The sequence below is a fragment of the Panthera tigris genome, chromosome D4 (genome assembly GCF_018350195.1).
Source record: "Panthera tigris isolate Pti1 chromosome D4, P.tigris_Pti1_mat1.1, whole genome shotgun sequence".
NCBI lineage: Eukaryota > Metazoa > Chordata > Mammalia > Carnivora > Felidae > Panthera > Panthera tigris.
The window spans coordinates 31,473,039-31,492,773 of record NC_056672.1 but is presented as its reverse complement, the minus strand read 5'-3'; the positions used below and the strand labels follow the sequence as shown (position 1 = coordinate 31,492,773).

General features: G+C 37.4%; 1 protein-coding gene and 1 non-coding gene across 3 annotated transcripts in view; one reads left to right on the top strand and one right to left on the bottom strand.

Annotated features, from left to right (window-relative positions):
* KIAA2026 (KIAA2026 ortholog) overlaps positions 1-19,735 on the top strand; it is a 129,835-nt gene that overhangs the window by 102,573 nt on the left and 7,527 nt on the right. For both annotated transcript variants that reach the window (XM_042964777.1, XM_042964776.1), the window contains one exon: positions 1,381-1,496. In XM_042964777.1, the coding sequence (XP_042820711.1) occupies positions 1,381-1,496 (116 nt within the window). The remainder of the gene's footprint in view (positions 1-1,380; positions 1,497-19,735) is intronic.
* On the bottom strand, positions 18,512-18,650 carry LOC122233357. The gene has a single exon (XR_006210907.1). It is a non-coding gene; the product is annotated as a U4 spliceosomal RNA (small nuclear RNA).

Sequence of the window (19,735 nt, the reverse complement as noted above, 5' to 3'; positions counted from 1 at the left end):
TTGCTTTAGGAAGTGGTTATTTTTCTGCCGTAGTGTTCTACATATGTGGTAAATTAACTCAATAGTTGCTATGAGATGAAGTCTAATTTTTGCATGTTAATTGTGATCCACAGTATATATAGTTGTGTATTTTTTGTTACAAAAGAAAAAAATGAGTGGTCTATATGGTATATGAATTATATCTCAACAAAAAAAAAGAAATACCACATGGTTATAGAGCAGCAAATGATGAAGATGGTAGTGATGATGATGATGATGAAGATGGTGATGGTGATAGGTATACACTAACATTGTGGAAAAGGGGGGAGTTGGCTACCTAACGATATAACTTCTGTAACCTTATTGTTCCTATGGTATTTGAATAATTTTATGGGTACTGGTGAAGTGTATCTTTACTAATGGTTTTTATAACCTATGTCATTGAATTTATGCAATACAGCTCTTAAGAGTAGACATGTAGAGTAGAGTGATGTAGTAGAGTAGAGTGATGTAGTTCTAAGAACTTGTACTTCAACATAAGGTAGATCTGGATTCAAGTCATAGGACCTTAAACAAGTCATTTAATCTCTTAGCCTTAGTTTCATTTGTTAAGTGAGACTAAAAAGGCACATACATTAGAAAGGTTTTCATAACACTAAAGTACATGTGTACTCTCATGCTCATTCAACCCCTCCATTCTTTCCCCTCCTTCTCTTCCTCACTTTCCTCCTCCTTTTCCCTCCCTCCTTTTCCCCTTCTAGATAGAGATACAGATAGATAGAAATAGAGATAGATATATGAGTTAAATACTTTGGATAATACTTAACAAATGGAGAGGGGGCGTCAGTAATTATTAACTCAGTGTAGCTGTAGCATTATAGTGTTGAAAATTATGACCACTTATCTGTTTGTCTGTGGTGGAAATATTTTTAAGTAAAAATAATTGTAAAACTTCCTAAGGAAGTTTGTTAAGACTGTGCTTGAATATAACAATCCTGACTTTTTTCTCTTTTTTCCCACTCTTTGGGATAATTACAAAAACTTTACAGAAGTGAACCATATCATTTACATATTTAGTGAATTTTTATGAATGTTTGTATTTTTACATGTATTTAGAAATGATTTATTAAAATATTTACAGTTGACCCAATTAAAAACGTAAAAAAAAAATTTGTCTCCTTGTTTGATTAAATAGGTTTTAGATTTCTCTAGTAGAATTGAGAATCTTTAAAATATTATAAATTTATTACAGAATATTTTTCCTCTTTCTGCAACCTTCTAAAAAAGATATACTCATTTGATAAGTATTGGTGTTTTATTTTGTGTTTTACTCAGAAAATAAGGCTTGACATTCACTTTTAGATTAAATCTAAAGGATTTACTTTAATATTGTGTTTTTAGGGCAAATGGTATCATCGGAGGCAAGCTGTAAAAGAATTGCATGGTACATTGATACGTCTTTTAAATGAGTTGCTGCCATGGGAACCAAAGTTGATGAAAGCTTTTCAAAGAAACAGGTACTTTGAGCTTTATAACGTTTTACTTATTTTAGGGCTCTTAACTTGTGATTATGGGAAGATGTTCTGGAATCATTTGGTATTTTTCCATTGATTTATAATTCAACAGTTATTTTTGAGTGCCTGCTGTGTGCAAGGCACTTCTAAGCCCTGAAAAAGTAGTGCTGTTTAAACAGAACCCTACTATCTTGTAAAAATGAAACTGTACCTATTAAATAAGTCCCCATTTTCCTTCCCACCCACCCCTCACAACCGCCATTCTACTTTGTCTATATTATTTGACTGCTCTTAAGTACCTCATGTAATACACAGCATTTATATTTTTGTGTTTTTGTGACTATCTTCTTTCACTTAGCATAATATTGTCGAGGTTCATTCATGTTGTAGCATATGTCAGAATTTCCTTCCTTTTTAAGGCTCAGTATTTCATTGTGTGTGTATACCATTTTGCTTATTTATCTGTCAGTGGATGCTTGGGTGGTTTTCATGTTTTAGCTATTATGAATAATGTTGCCAAGAACATGGGTGTACAAATATCTCTTCAAGATACTGCTTTCACTTCTTTTGGGTATATACTTAGAAGTGGAATTGCTGGATCATGTGGTAATTCTATTTTTATTTTATTTTATTTGTTTTATTTATTTGTTTATTTAAATTCAAGTAGTTAACGTGAAGTGTAGTATTGGTTTCAGGAGTACAACCCAGTGATTCATCAATTACATACATAACACCCAGTGCTCATCCCAACAAGTGCCCTCCTTAATGCCCATCCCCCACCCATGGCTCCTCCATGAACCCTCAGTTTGTTCTTTGTATTTAAGAGTCTCTTATAGTCTGCCTCCCTCTCTGTTTTTACTTTATTTCATTTTTCCTTCCCTTCCCCATGTTGATCTTGTTTGTTTCTTAAATTCCACATAAGAATGAAATCATATGATATTTATCTTTCTCCGACTGACTTATTTCAGCATATTCAGTGTATTTAGCATAATACACTCTAGTTCCATCCATGTTGTTGCAAATGGCAAGATTTCATTCTTTTTGATCACTGAGTAATATTCCACCACACACACACACATACACACAGACACACACACACACATCTTCTTTATCCATTTATTAGTTGATGGACATTTGTATTTGGGCTCTGTCCATAATTTGGCTGTCATTGATAGCACTGCTATAAACGTTGGGGTGCGTGTGCCCCTTTGAATCAACATTTTCATACCCTTTGGATAAATACCTAGTAGTGCAATGCTGGGTTGTAGGGTAGTTTTATTTTTAATTTCTTAAGGAACCGCCATACTCTTTTCCAAGTGACTGTACAGTTTTCCATTCCCACCAACAATGCACAAGGATCCCAATTTCTCCACATCCTCACCAACATTTGTTATTTTCTGGGTTTTGTTTGTTTGTTTGTTTGTTTGTTTTTGTTTTTGTTTTTTACTAGTAACCATTCTAATGAGCACTAGGTGGTATATTTTTGTACTTTTGATTTGTATTTACCTAATGATTAATAATATTGAAATAAAATGGGTATCTTTTCATGTGCTTATTGGTTACTTACATATCTTTGGAGAAATGGCTATTTAAGTTTTTTGCCCATTTTTGAATCTGCTTGTTGATTTATGTTGATTTTTAGGAATTCCTTGTATATTCTGGCTATTAATCCCTTATTGGGTATATGACTTACAAATGTTTCCCTCCATTCTGTGTGTTATCTTTCTGTTTTGTTGATAGTGCCTTTGATGAGCAATTTTTGAAATTTTTCATAAGGTCCAGTTTGTCTTTTTTTGTTGTTGCCTCTGCCTTTGGTGTAATTCCCAAGAAATTATTAGTAAGTTTAGTAGTAAGTTTTGAAACCAGGAAGTGTGAGCACTCCAACTTTGTTTTTATTTTTCAAGATTGTTTTGGCTCAAGTCCCTTGAGATGCCATATGAGTTTTAGAATAGGTTTTTCTATTTCTGTAACAAATACAATTGGGATTTTGATAGGGATTGCCTTGAATCTGTAGAACCCATTGGGTAGTATTGACATCTTAAAAATATTAAGTCTTCTAATCCATAAACATGGATGTGTTTCCATTTAGTTATGTCATCTTTAATCTCTCTCTCCAGTGTTTTGTACTTTTCATTGTACAGGTCTCTCACATCCTTGATTAATTCCTAAATGTTTTATTCTTTTTTATGCTATTAAAAATGGAATTGTTTTAAGATGCTTTTCAGATTGATCATTGTTACTGTATAGAAATGCAACTGATTCTTGTGTGTTGACTTTTATCCTGCTACTTTGCTAAACTCATTTAGTTAGTTCTATCAATTTTTTTTGTGGCTCTGTAGGGTTTTCTACATGTAAGATCATGTTGTTTGTGAAAAGATTATTCTTTTCAATTTGGATGCCTTTTCTTTTTCCTGCGTAATGCTTGGTCTAGAACTTCTTTTTTTTTTTTTTTTTTTAATGTTTGTTTATTATTTTTGAGAGAGACAGAGACAGAATGCGAGTGGGTTAAGGGCAGAGAGAGAGGGAGACACAGAATCGGAAGCAGGCTCCAGGCTCTGGGCTGTCAGCACAGAGCCCGATGCAGGGCTCAAACTCACAAGCCATGAGATCATGACCTGCGCTGAAGTCGGACACTCAACCAACTGAGCCACCCAGGCACCCCTTGGTCTAGAACTTCTAGTCCTGTGTTGAATAGAAGTAGCAAAAGTGAGTATCTTTGCCTTCTACCCAAACTTAGAAGGAAAAGATTTCAGTCTTTCATCATTGAGTGTGATGTACACTATGGGTTTTCCTTATGGCTTTTCTTATATTGAGATAGCTTCCTTCTATTTGTTGAGTGTTTCTATCATGAAAGAATGATGAATTTTGTCAAATGCTTTTTCTGCAATTATTGAGATGATCATGTGGTTTCTTTGCTTTCTTGTGTCAATGTGGTATGTTACATTAATCAGTTTTCATATGTTGAACTGTCCTTGCATTCTAGCAGTAAATCCCATTTGTTCAGGTCCTTTCAGTATGCTGCAGAATTCCATTTGCTTATATTTTGTTGAGGATTTCTGCATCAGTGTTTATAAGAGATACTGGTCTGGGGGAGCATGGGAACAATGGCAGAGTAGAAGGATCCTGAGCTCACACCATCCCATGTTTACAGCTAGATATCATCCACCCAAGTCAATAAATCAGAGAGCAATCTGAAGACTGGCAGACCAAACTCCACAACTAAATATAGAGAAGAAGCTGCATCTGAAAGTTTAGGGAAGTCCAAAATGTAGAGGGAGGCTGCCAAAATGTGGAGGGAGGCTGCCTGCAGGAGGGAAAGGACTGTGTACACAGAGAGGGTAAAGAAACAGGTACTTCTGCCAGGGAGCTCACAATGGGGAAGACTAATTCCCATAATGTTTGGCTTTAAAAACCAGAGGGGCTGAATTCCATGAGTTTGTAAAACCAGTGGGAATTGGAGCCTGGAGCTTTAAAAGTTTGCTGACTAAGCACTGGGTGAGCCAGGAGGGTAAGTGATAGCTGCTGGGTTCCTACCTTTAAAGAGATAACAGCCTGTGCAGAGAGGCAACATAAAAACAGCAGTTTACACAACGCCAGGGGCAAACAGGAAACAGATCTGTTCATACTGATTTTAGACTTGGTGAACTTTTTTCAAAATGAGGAAGCTGGCAGGCACCATTTTCCTCCCTGACCATCAGGATAAACATAGAACCAGCCATAGGAGACAAAGCTGCACAGATACCTGTAGCCTCGACCCAGCACTCAGGGCAAGTTTTGTTAAAGTTGCATAGGTACCCTGCCCAGACTCCAGGTGCATATCTGCTGCTGCAGGCCATGCCCAGCCATCATCTTGCGCCCAGACCAGCTTCACATCCCCCACAGCCATAGCGCTTTGAGAGATCCTGCAGAGGACTAGTGGCCCAATATAATTTCGCTAACACCGATTGCCCACTTGCAGGTTCCCTGGTGAGCTCTCCCCTCTTAGAGCTGGTCGGCCTGAGTCCCACGAATACCACAGAGTAAGCATAGCCCACAACAGGCAGAGGGTCAGCGCAGACGACTGCTCTGAAAGGAAAAGTGATTTGGACATTACAGTAAGCAATACACATAGGACATTCTCCTGAAGTGCCAGGTTCTGGTGAAGAGGGGACACTGCACTGCAGGACACTCCAGAACCTCCTCTTCATAAAGTCACTTCTTTCAAGAGCAGAAGACATAGCTGCTTTTCTTAACACAGAGAAACAGACCCAGAGAGGCAGACAAAATGAGGAGACAGAGATACTTATCCCAGATGAAAGAACAGGACAAGGCCACAGCCAGAGATCTAAGCCAAACAGATATAAGTAATATGCCTGATAGAGAATTTAAAGCAGTGATCATAAGGATACTCAGTGGACCTGAGAAGAGAGTGGAAGACATGAGTGAGACCCTTAATACAGAGATAAGGAATAATAAAGCAGAAATAAAGGGCTCAATTAGAAGCAAGAAAAATCTCAACCTAACCTTACATCTAAGGGAGTGAGAAAAAGAACAACAAACAAACAATTAAAATTGATAAAAATCTAGTCAGGCTTATCAGGGAAAAAACAGAAAGAACTCAAATAAAATCACAAATGAGAGAGGAGAAATAACAGCCAACACCACAGAAGTACAAATAATTATAAGAAAATATTATGGAAAAACTGCATGCCAACAAATTGGACAACCAAGAAGAAATGGATAAATTCCTAGAAACCTATAAACTACCAAAACTGAAACAGGAGGATATAGAAGATTTGAACAGGCTGATAACCAGGAAAGAAATTGAATGAATAATCAAAAAATTTCCAACAAAAAACTCCAGGACTAGATGACTTCATAGGTGAATTCTACCAAATATTTAAAGAAGAATTAATACCTGTTTTACTCAAACTATTCCAGGGCATAGAAAAGGAAGGAAAACTTCCAAATTCATTCTATGAGGCCAGGATTACCCTGATAACAAAACCAGGTAGACACACCACTAAAAAAGATAACTACAGGCCAATATCCCTGATTGACATATATGTAAAAATCCTCAACAGATACTGACAAACCAAATTCAACAATATATTAAGAAGATCATTCACCAGAAACAAATGTGATTTATTCCTAGGTTGTAGTGGTAGTTTAATAGTTGCAAACCAGTCAACGTAATACACCACATCAATAAGAGAAAAGATAAGAACCATAGGATCATTTCAGTAGATTCAGAAAAAGCATTTGACAAAATACAACATCATTCATGGTAAAAAACCTTCAACAAATTTTTCTCCCTAAGGTCAGAAACAAGACAAGGATGTCCATTCTCACCACTTATTCAACATAGTACTGAAAGTCCTAGCCACAGCGGTCTCAGACAACAAAAATAAATAAAAGGCATCTAAACTGGCAAGGAAGAAGTAAAACATTCATTATTTGCAGATGACATGATACTATATATAGAAAGCCCAAAAACTCCACTAAAAAAATGACTAGAACTGCTAAACAAATTTAGTAAAGCCACAGGATACAAAATCAATATACAGAAATCTGTTGCATTTCTATACACCAATAATGAAGCAGCAGAAAGAGAAATTAAGGAATCAATCCCATTTACAATTGCACCAAAAATAATAAGATACCCAGGAATAAACCTAACCAAAGAGGTAAAAGACCTGTACTCTGAAATCTATAAAACAGTGATGAAAGAAATTGAAGACACCAAGAAATGGAAAGACATTCCATGCCCAAGGATTGGAAGAACAAGTACTGTTAAAATGTCTGTACTTCAAAAAGCAATTTACACCTTTAATGCAATCCCAATCAAAATACCAATAACATGTTTTACAGACCTAGAACAGGCAACCCTAAAATCGCATGGAATCACAAAATATTCTGAATAGCCAAAACAGTCTTGAAAAAGGAAAACAAAACTGGAGGCATCACAATTCTGGACTTCAAGTTATATTAACAAAGCTGTAGTAATCAAAACAGTATTTATTGTACTGACACAAAAATAGACACATAGATCAAGGGAATGGTATTGAAATGGAAATGAACCCACAGTTTTTTGGTCAAGTAATCTTTGATAAAGCAAGAAAGAATATCCAATGGGAAAAGGATAGTCTCTTCAACAAATGGTATTGGGAAAACTGGGCAGCAACATGCAAAAGAAGGAAACCGTATTCCTTTCTTACACCATACACAAAACTAAATTCAAAGTGGATTAAGGACCTAAAGAGAAAAAATAAATTATTGGAACAACATCAAAAGACCCAAAAAGAAAAAATAAATGTTTGGGACATTAAAAAACCTAAAAAGAAAAAATAAATTATTGGGACAACATCAAAATAAAAAGCTTCTGCACAAGGAAGGAAACAGTCAACAAAACTAAAAGGCAACCTACTAAATAAGAGAAGATATTTGCAAATGACACATCTGATAAAGGGGTAGTATCCAAAATATATAAAGAACTTATACAACTCAAGAACTTATACAACTCAACACCCAAAAAACAAATAACCCAGTTAACAATAGGCAGAAGACATCAACAGACATTACTCCAAAGAAGACATCCAGATAGCAAAGAGACATATGAAAAGATGTTCATCATCCCTTACCTTCAGGGAAATGCAAATCAAAACTACAATCAGATATTGCCCCACACCTGTCACAATGGCTAAAATCAACAGCATAAGATACAACAGGTGTTGACGAGGTTGCAGAGAAAGGGAAATCCTCTTACAGTGTCAGTGGGAGCAGGTACTGTTGAAAACAGTATGGAAGCTCCTCAGAAAGTTAAAAATGATGATCCAGCAATGGCACTACTGGGTATTTACCCAAAGGATACAAGAACACTAATTCAAAGTGATACAGGCATCCCTATGTTATAGCAACATTATTTACAGTAGCAAAGATACAGAAGCATCCCAGGTGTTCACTAATTGATGAATGGATAAAGAAGAAGTGGCATACACACACACACACACACACACACACACACACACAATGGAATATTATTCAGCCATAAAGAAGAAGGAAATCTTGTCATTTGCAGTAACATGGATGGAGCTAGAGAGTATAATGCTAATCAAACTGTCAGAAAAAGACAAATACCATATGATTTCACTCATGTGGAATTTAAGAAACAAAATAAGCAAAGGAGAAATCTATCTATATCTATATATCTACATCTATATATAGAGAGAGACGGACCAGGAAACAGACTCAACTATAGAGAAAAATTGATGGTTACTACATGGGAGGAGGGTAGAGGATGGGTTAAAAATGTGATGGCGATTATGGAGTGCACTTGTAGTGATGGGCACCAGGATGATGTATTGAATTGTTGAAGCACTATATTGTACATCTTAACTAATATAACACTAATTGTTAACTAACTGGAATTAAAATGGGACAAAAAAGAAAAAAAAAGAGATACTTGTCTAGTTTTTTTTGTAGTGTCCTTGTCAGGCTTTGGCATTAGCGTCATGCTGGCCTCAAAGAATGAATTAGGAAGTTTTTCTTACTTTTCAGTTTTTTGGGGGAAAAGTTTGCAAAAGAAAGGTATTAGTTCTTAAATGTTTGGTAGATTTCACCAGTGAGTGCATTAGATCCAAACTTTTCTGTGTTGAGAGACTTTTGAATTAATGATTCATTCTCCTTTAATAGTTACAGGCATATTCAGATTTTCTGTTTCCTTGTAACTTAATCCTGGTAGGTTTTTGATTTTAGAAATTTGTCTATTTCATCTAAATTATCCAATTTGGTGGCATACAATTTTTCATAACATTCTAATTATTATTTTTATGGGATTGGTTGTAATGGCCCCACTTTTATCTCTGATTTTCCTAATTTGAGTCTTCTCTCTTTTTTTTTTTTCTAAGTTGATCTAGATAAAGATTTGTTAATTTTGTTGATCTTTTAAAAGAAGGAAATTTTGGTTTCATTGATTTTTCTCTATTGTTGTTCTATTCTCTATATTGTTTACCTCTGATATCTTAGTTCCTTCCTTCCATTAGCTTTAGGTTTAGTTTGTTTTTCTTTTTTGAATTTCTAAAGTTATAAAGTTAGGTCGTTGATTTGAAATGTTTCTTGTTTTTTAGTGTAAACATTTCTTTATAGCTCTAAATTTCCCCCTTAGCACTGTTTTTCCCCCCCACTGTGTCCCATCGTTTTACTATGTTGTGTTTTCATTTCCATTATGTATAAGTATTTTCCAGGTTTTTTAAAATAATTTCTTCCTTAATCCATTAGTTGTTTAATAGTGTGTTATTAAATTTCCACAAATTTGTGGATTTTCCAGTTTTCCTTCTATTATTGATTTCTGACTTCATCTGTGGTGTACATTCTCGGAAGAAACAGACAAGTTCAAAATGTCAGTTAGTGATATGTACTATGAAGAAAATTAAATTACGGTAAGGAGAATAGGAAATGCCTGGTTTGGATGAGATGATGATTGCTCTTTTGTAGGGTGTCAGGGAAAGCTTCCCTGATGAGTTGATATTCAGAGACCTGAAATAAATGAGGAAGAGAGCCACATGGATATCTGAAGGAAAAGAAGATGCAGAAGCCCTAAGGTTGGCCTCATATTTGGCATGTAGAAGAAATGCAAAGGTTCACAGGTGTATCCAGAGCTGAGTGAGTGAGGATTAAAAGGCTAAGAGTCAAGATATCAGAGAAGTATAGGGAACAGTATCCAGATCATGTAAGTCTTAATGGACTTTTGTTTTTACTCTGAAATAAGACACCATTGAATGGTTTTAAGCAGAGGAAGGACCTGATCTGACTTATGTTTTAAAGCACTCACACTACCTGTCATGCTGAGATTAGTGTAGTGGGATGACAGGGAATTCAATTACAAAAAGCAATAATCCAGGCAAAAACAAAAACGATGATGGCTTGGAACAGGATAGTGGTTACTGGTCTGTAACCCTCTTAAGGAGTTTCCCTGGTGTAATCTGAAACTGGCGTCTGTATTCAGAGGGCAGGGAGAGACCAAAAGAAGAAACAGGCCACTCCAGGTGCGTAGGTGGCAGGTTGAGTAAGTAAAAGGAAATTACATTTGATAAGGCTTGTCTTGAGCAGCAGCAAGACAAATGGATCTCTGCACCTGCCCACCAGATCTTAAAAGTTCATATAAGGAGGCCTTACTTAGATGCAATCACATATATATCGTGTAGGTATTTTCAACATCACATCACTATCTCAAGGCTGTGTTCTTGGAGCAGTCTCTGGGGGGCAGGAAAGGCAAGTAGAACCTGCATTCCAAGGGTGGGGGAAGGAATGAGAAGCCTTTGAGTGCCTGGGTCCAACTCATGGGTCAATTGGTGGTCACCTGTTTTTCATGATTCTCCTTAACAGCTATTCAGATGGCAAGGGGTGGTTGGATTCTGGATGTATCTTGAAAGTAGGATAGGTAGAATTTTCTTAAACATTGGATATAAAGTGTCAAAAAAAAAAAAAGAAGAAGAGGAAGAGTAAAAAGATGATGTTCTATTTTTGGTCTAAACAACTGGAATAATGGAATTGCCATTAATTTAGATAAGGGAAACTAAAGGAGTAGCAGGTTTGCAGGGCAGGGATTCAGGAGTTTGGATTTCAACATGTGAAGTTTGATATGATTTTTAGACATCTAATTGGGCTTAATTGAGTAGACAGTTTAGTGTATGAGTCCCTGTTCAAGGGAATAAACCAGACTGGAGGCATAAATTTAGGGTTGTCAGGATATAGATTATATTTAAGCTATGAGACTGGTAGAAATCACCTAGAATGTGAGCATAGATAGAGAAAAAGAGAGACCGGGCCCTGGGGCATTCCAACATTTAGAGATGGTGGAGAGGAATAGGACTCAGCAGAAGAGACTGAGAAGGAATGTTCAGTAAGGTAGGATAACCAAGAGAAAGCGGGGTGTCTTGGAAGCCAGGTAAAGAAAATAATTTCAAAAAGGAGGGCTGCTTGTGATAGATTGAAAAAGATGAGGCCTGAGAATTAATTTTGAATTTGGCAACATGGAAATCATTGATGACCTTGATGAGCTGTGTTGGTAGAGTAGTGGGTAAAAGTCATAGAAGTCTGTTCAAGAGAATTAGGGGAGAGGAAGTTTTATCATAAAGTGGAGCAGATAAATAGGGCAGTAGCTGGAAGGACAAGTTGCAGTCAAGAGAAGGTGCTTTGGTTTTTTGTTGTTGTTTGTTTTAATTAATGGGGAAATAACTTTCTGTATACTGGTGAAAATGATCTAATAGGCAAAAATGGACTCAGGGAAAGGAAGAGACATTTGGTAGAATGATATTATTGGATAGATGAGAGAGGATGCATAAATGGAGGCATTAGCTTAAATAGGAAGACAGAATATGAGTACAAATGAAGGTCATAAGTGGCAGATGAGATAAGAGCATATGAAAGTTCTTGTCTGCTTCTATTTTCTTCTTCTTTTTTTAATGTTTGTTTATTTTTGAGAGACAGAGAGAGAGACAGACAGACCGTAAGCAGGGGAGGGGCAGAGAGAGAAGGAAACAGAATCCGAAGCAGGCTCCAGGGTCTGAGCTGTCAGTACAGAGCCCGACACAAGGCTTGAACTCACGAAGTCAGATGCTTAATGGACTGAGCCACTCAGGTGCCCCAGCTTCTATTTTCCCTGTAAATAAAATAAAACAAAACAGCTGAGACAAAGAAGAGGGCTGAGAAGGGAGGAATTTCATACAACCCCCATGAAGATATTTCTAAAAGGAGATTAATTTTACAATTATTCTATGTGCCACACATACTGTGAGGTAAGTACTATTATTATCCCCATTATACAAAAAAGTAAACTGATGCTAGAAAGTTTAAGGTGCTAGGTGCCTGGGTGGCTCAGTTGGTTAAGCATCTGACTCTTAATTTTGGCTCAGAGCATGATCTCACAGTCATGAGATTGAGCCCTGCATCAGGTTGTGTCTGAGTGAGGAGCCTGTTTAGGATTCTCTCTCTCTCCCACTCTCTCTGCCCCTCCCCCACTTGCACGCACTCATTTGCTCTCTTTCTTTCTTTCTCTTTCTCTCAAAATAAATAAATAAGCTTAAAATAAAAAGAAAGTTTAAGGAGCTTCCCCAAAGTCTCACAGCTATTAAGTGACAGAGGTGAGACTTAAGCTTCAGTATACTTAAATAAGAATTTGTAGTAAAAATAAATTGGAGAATATATGTTCAGATCTTTTTCAATGTTTATTTATTTATTTATTTTGAGAGTGAGAGAGAGAGCAGAGAGAACAGAGAGAGAGAGAGAATCCCAAGCAGGCTCTGCTGTCAGCACAGAGCTCGATGCAGGTCTCAAATCCCACAAACCTTGAGATCATGACCTGAGCCAAAATCAAGACTCGATGCTTAATGGACTGAGCCACCCAGGCACCCCCATTTCTTTTTTAAACAAAATGAAATAAGGTAAAGGTTAGTGGTAGAATAGAGAAATTCAGTTGAAAGCAAGAGGAATAATAGAGGATCTCTAAATTATGTGTCTTTGGAAATGTTTTCATCTCTCCATTGTTTTATGGAAACATAGCTATTATATTTTTATGTGAAAAGGATCTCTGAGAGATCACTTTTCAGCTTTCTCTGTTATATATATATATATATATATATATATATATATATATATATATATATATATTATATATATGTTGTATATATGTTATATTATATATATATATAAAAGAGGTCCCAGTAGTTCATTTTTGCTTTTAATTCCCTTGCCTTTGGGGATGTATCGAGTAAGAGATTGCTACGGCTGAGGTCAGAGAGGTCTTTTCCTGCTTTCTCCTCTAGGGTTTTGATGGTTTCCTGTCTCACATTCAGGTCCTTTATCCATTTTGAGTTTATTTTGGTGAATGGTGTGAGAAAGTGGTCTAGTTTCAACCTTCTGTATGTTGCTGTCCAGTTCTCCCAGCACCATTTGTTAAAGAGACTAGACTGTCTTTTTTCCATTGGATGTACTTTCCTGCTTTGTCAAAGATGAGTTGGCCATACGTTTGTGGGTCTAGTTCTGGGGTTTCTATTCTATTCCATTGGTCTATGTGTCTGTTTTTGTGCCAATACCATGCTGTCTTGATGATGACAGCTTTGTAGTAGAGGCTAAAGTCTGAGATTGTGATGCCTCCTGCTTTGGTCTTCTTCAAAATTATTTTGGCTATTCGGGGACTTTTGTGGTTCCATACAAATTTTAGGATTGCTTGTTCTAGCTTCAAGAAAAATACTGGTGCAATTTTATTGGGATTGCATTGCATGTATAGATAGCTTTGGGTAGTATTGACATTTTAATATTTATTCTTCCAATCCATGAGCACAGAATGTTTTTCCATTTCTTTATATCTTCTTCAATTTCCTTCATAACCTTTCTATAGTTTACAGCATACAGATCTTTTACATCTTTGGTTAGGTTTATTCCCAAGTATTTTATGCTTCTTGGTGCAATTGTGAATGGGATCAGTTTCTTTATTTGTCTTTCTGTTGCTTCATTATTAGTGTATAAGAATGCAACTGATTTCTGTACATTGATTTTGTATCCTGCAACTTTGCTGAATTCATGTATCAGTTCTAGCAGACTTTTGGTGGAGTCTGTCGGATTTTCCATGTATAATATCATGTCATCTGCAAGAAGTGAAAGCTTGACTTCATCTTTGCCAATTTTGATGCCTTTGATTTCCTCTTGTTGTCTGATTGCTGATGCTAGCACTTCCAACACTATGTTAAACAACAGCGGTGAGTGGACATCCCTGTCGTGTTCCTGATCTGAGGGAAAAAGCTCTCAGTTTTTCCCCATTGAGGATGATGTTAGCTGTGGGCTTTTCATAAATGGCTTTTATGATCTTTAAGTATATTCCTTTTACCCCGACTTTCTCGAGGGTTTTTATTAACAAAGGATGCTGAATTTTGTCAGATGCTTTTTCTGCATCGATTGACAGGATCATATGGTTCTTTTCTTTTTCTTTTCTTTTCTTTTCTTTTCTTTTCTTTTCTTTTCTTTTCTTTTCTTTTATTAATGTGATGTATCACGTTGATTGATTTGCAAATGTTGAACCAGCCCTGCAGCCCAGGAATGAATCCCACTTGATCATGGTGAATAATTCTTTTTATAAACTGTTGAATTCATTTTGCTAGTATCTTATTGAGAATTTTTTGCATCCATATTCATCAGGGATGTTGGCCTGTAGTTCTCTTTTTTTACTGGGTCTCTGTCTGGTTTAGGAATCAAAGTAATGCTGGCTTCATAGAATGAGTCTGGAAGTTTTCCTTCCCTTTCTATTTTTGGAACAGCTTGAGAAAGATAGGTATTATCTCTGCTTTAAATGTCTGGTAGAATTCCCCAGGGAAGCCATCTGGTCCTGGACTCATATTTGTTGGGAGATTTTTTATAACTGATTGAATTTCTTCACTGGTTATGGGTCTTTTCAAGCTTTCTGTTTCTTCCTGTTTGAGTTTTGGAAAGGTGTGGGTGTTTAGGAATGTGTCCATTTCTTCCAGGTTGTCCAGTTTGTTGGCATATAAGTTTTCATAGTATTTCCTGATAATTGCTTGTATTTCTGAGGGATTGGTTGTAATAATTCCATTTTCATTCATGATTTTATCTATTTGGGTCATCTCCCTTTTCTTTTTGAGAAGTGTGGCTAGAGGTTTATCAGTTTTGTTTATTTTTTCAAAAAACCAACTCTTGGTTTCATTGATCTGCTCTACAGTTTTTTTACATTCTATGTTGTTCATTTCTGCTCTGATCTTTATTATTTCTCTTCTTCTGCTGGGTTTGGGGTATCTTTGCTGTTCTGCTTCTATTTCCTTTAGGTGTGCTGTTAGATTTTGTATTTGGGATTTTTCTTGTTTCTTTAGATGGGCCTGGATTGCAATGTATTTTCCTCTCAGGACTGCCTTTGCTGCATCCCAAAGCATTTGGATTGTTGTATTTTCATTTTTGTTTGTTTCCATATATTTTTTAATTTCTTCTCTAATTGCCTGGTTGACCCATTCATTCTTTAGTAGGGTGTTCTTTAACCTGCATGCTTTTGGAGGTTTTCCAGACTTTTTCTTGTGGTTGATTTCAAGCTTCATCGCATTGTGGTCTGAAAGTATGCATGGTATGATCTCCATTCTTGTATACTTATGAAGGGCTGTTTTGTGACCCAGTATGTGATCTATCTTGGAGAATGTTCCATGTGCACTCGAGAAGAAAGTATATTCTGTTGCTTTGGGATGCAGAGTTCTAAATATATCTGTCAAGTCCATCTGATCCAATGTATCATTCAGAGCCCTTGTTTCTTTATTGATCCTGTGTCTAGATGATCTGTCCAATGTTGTAACTGGAGTATTAAAGTCCCCTGCAATTACCACATTCTTATCAATAAGGTTGCTTATATTTGTGATTAATTGTTTTATATATTTGGGAGCTCCCATATTCAGCACATAGACATTTATAATTATTAGCTCTTCCTGATGGATAGACCCTGTAATTATTATATAACGTTCTTCATCTCTTGTTACAGCCTTTAATTTAAAGTCTAGTTTGTCCAATAGAAGTATGGCCACTCCAGCTTTCTTTTGACTTCCAGTAGCATGATAGATAGTCCTCCATCCCCTCACTTTCAATCTGAAGGTGTCCTTAGGTCAAAAATGAGTCTCTTGTAGACAGCAAATAGATGGGCCTTGTTTTTTTTGTATCCATTCTGGTAACCTATTTCTTTTGGTTGGTGCATTTAGTCCATTTACTTTCAGTGTTATAGAAAGATATGGGTTTGGAGTCATTGTGATGTCTGTAGGTTTTGTGCTTGTAGCGATATCTCTGGTATTTTGTCTCACAGGATCCCCCTTAGGATCTCTTGTAGGGCTGGTTTAGTGGTGACGAATTCCTTCAGTTTTTGTTTGTTTGGGGAAGACCTTTATCTCTCCTTCTATTCTAAATGACAGACTTACTGAGTAAAGGATTCTCGGCTGCATTTTTTTTTTTTTTTCTGTTCAGCACATTGAAGATTTCCTGCCATTCCTTTCTGGCCTGCCAAGTTTCGGTAGATAGATCTGTCACGAGTCTTATTGGTCTCCCTTTATATGTTAGAGCACGTTTATCCCTAACTGCTTTCAGAATTTTCTCTTTATCCTTGTATTTTGCCAGTTTCACTATGGTATGTCGTGCAGAAGATCGATTCAAGTTACGTATGAAGGGAGTTCTCTGTGCCTCTTGGATTTCAATGCCTTTTTCCTTCCCCAGTTCAGGGAAGTTCTCAGCTATGATTTCTTCAAGTACACCTTCAGCACATTTCCCTCTCTCTTCCTCCTCTGGAATCCCAATTATGCATATATTATTTCGTTTAATTATGTCACTTAGTTCTCTAAGTCTCCCCTCATACTCCTGGAATTTTTTATCTCTCTTTTTCTCAGCTTCTTCTTTTTCCATAATTTTATCTTCTAAGTCACCTATTTCTCTCCTCTGCCTCTTCAATCCGAGCTGTGGTCGCCTCCCATTTTATTTTGCAGCTCATTTAGAGCATTTTTTAGCTCCTCCTGTTTCTTAGTCCCTTAATCTCCGTAGTAATAGATTCTCTGCTGTCCTCTATACTTTTTTCAAGCCCAGCAATTAATTTTATGACTATTATTTTAAATTCATTTTCTGCTATATTGCTTAAATCATTTTTGATCAGTTCGTTAACTGTCGCTACTTCCTGGAGTTTCTTTTGAGGGGAATTCTTCTGTTTTGTCATTTTGGATAGTCCCTGCAGTGGTGGGGAACCGCAGGGTTCTTCCACTGTGTTGTCTGGAGTAACTTGTGTTGGTGGGCGGGCGCAGTCAGACCTGATGTCTGCCCCCAGCCCACCGATGGGGCCACAGTCAGACTGGTGTGTACCTTATCTTCTCTCCCAAGGGCAGGACTTACTTGGAGTGGTGTGGCCCCTGTCTGGGCTACTTGCACACTGCCAGGCTTGTGGTGCTGCTTCTATGGGATCTGACCTATTAGCCGGGGTGGATCCGCAAGGTGCACAGGGGCGGGAGGGGCGGGCATAGCTCGCTTTGCCTTCAGTGGTCCGCTTTGGGAGGGGTCCTGTGGCACCGGGAGCAAGGCAGACTCTTTGGAGGGATGGATCCGCAGAAGCACAGCGTTGGGTGTTTGCCCAGTGCAAGCAAGTTTGTGACGGGCACTGGTTCCCTTTGGGATTTTGGCTGGGGGATGGGTGAGGGAGATGGCGCTTCCCAGCGCCTTTGTTTCCCGCCAAGATGAGCTCTGTCCTCCGGGGTTCAACAACTCTTCCTCCTGTTGTCCTTTAGCCCTCCCGTCTCCAAGCAGAGCTGTTGACTTATAAAATTCCAGATGTTAAGTCCCACTGGCTGTCAGAACACACTCCACCCGCGCCTCCGCTTTTGCAAGCCAGACTCTGGGGCTCTGCCTTGCCGGGTGTGCTGGCTGCCCCTCCACCGCCCTGGCTCCCTCCCGCCAGTCTGTGTAGTTCGCACTGCCTCTCTGCCCTTCCTACCCTCTTCCGTGGGCCTCTTGTCTACGCTTGGCTCCGGAGAGTCTGTTCTGCTAGTCTTCTGGCGGTTTTCTGGGTAAATTAAGCAGATATGGGTGGAATCTAGGTGATCATCAGGACACAGTGTACCCAGTGTCCTCCTGCACCGCCATCTTCTGAAAAGTCCCTTCATTTGTTTTTTAGATTTCACATGTGAGTGTAATCTTACGGTATTTTTCTTTCTCTGACTTATTTCACTGGGCAGAATATCCTCTGGGTTCATCCATGTTATCGCAAATGGCAAGATCTCATCCTTTCTCATGGCTGCATAATGTTCCAGTGTGTGTGTGTGTATGTGTGTGCATGTGTACACATAATATATACCATGTCTTCCTTATCTGTTTGTCTATCGATGGACATTTAGGTTGCTTCCAAAGCTTGGCTATTGTAAATAATGCTGCAGTGAACACAGGGGTGCTTATTTCCTTTATAGTGTTTTTGTTTTCTTTGGGCAAACACCCACTAATGGAATTATTGGATCATATGTTATTTCTATTTTTAATTTCTTTTTTTCAAAAATTGCCAGTGCTGACTATATTTTAAATCATCCTGGCAAGATATTGGGAAAAGTTTTCAATTAGCAATAATCATGCCTCAGATAAACCTCATTGGCTATGATACTGCCACTGTGCAAAGCTTCTATCTTTAAATTTTGATAAACCTTCATACTGTTTTCCACAGTATCTGCCCCAATTTACATTCCCACCAACAGTGTACAAGGGTTCCTTTTTCTCACCAACTCTTGTTACTTCTTAACTTTTTGATTTTAGCCATTCTTACAGGTGTAAGGTGATATCTCATTGTAGTTTTGATTTGTGTTTCTCTGATGATGTTGAGCATCTTTTCATATGTCTCTTGGCCATCTATATGGTCTTCTTTAGAGAAATGTCAGTTAAGGTACTCTGCCCATTTTTTAATCAGATTGTTTGCTTTTTGGTATTGAGTTGTAGAAGTTTTTTTTTTTTTATGTTTTGGTTAGTAACCCTTTATTGGATACATCATTTGCAAGTATCTTTTTCCTTTTATTAGGTTGCCTTTTTGTTTTATTGATTGTTTCCTTCACTGTGAAGAAGCTTTTTATTTTTGTTTAGTCCCAGTAGTTAATTTTTGCTTTTGTTTCCCTTGTTTTAGGAGACAAATCTAGAAAAATGTTGCCATGCTGATGTTAGAGAAATTACTGCCTGTGTCCTCTTCTAAGATTTTTATAGTTTCAGATCTCACATTTAGGTCTTGATCTATTTTGGGTTTATTTTTATGTGTGGTATTAGAAAGTGGTTCAGCTTCATTCTTTAAATTTTTTTTTTTAACATTTATTTATTTTTGAGAGAGCATGAGCAGGGGAGGGGCAGAGAGAGAGGAAGACACAGAATCTGAAGCAGGCTCCAGGCTCCAAGCTGTCAGCACAGAGCCCAACACGGGGCTCGAACTCACGAATCATGAGATCATGACCTAGGCCGAAGTCGGATACTTAACCCACTGATCCACCCAGGCGCCCCCAGTTTAATTCTTTTACATGTGGCTGTTCAGTTTTCCAAGCACCATTTATTGAAGAGACTTTTCCCCATTGTATATCTTGCCTTTTTTGTCATAAATTAGTTGACCATATAAGTATAGGTTTGTATCTGGGGTTTTTATTCTGTTCCCTTGATGTGTGTATCTGTTTTTGTGTCAGTACCGTACTATTTTTTTTAATGTTTATTTATTTGTGAGAGAAAGACAGAGT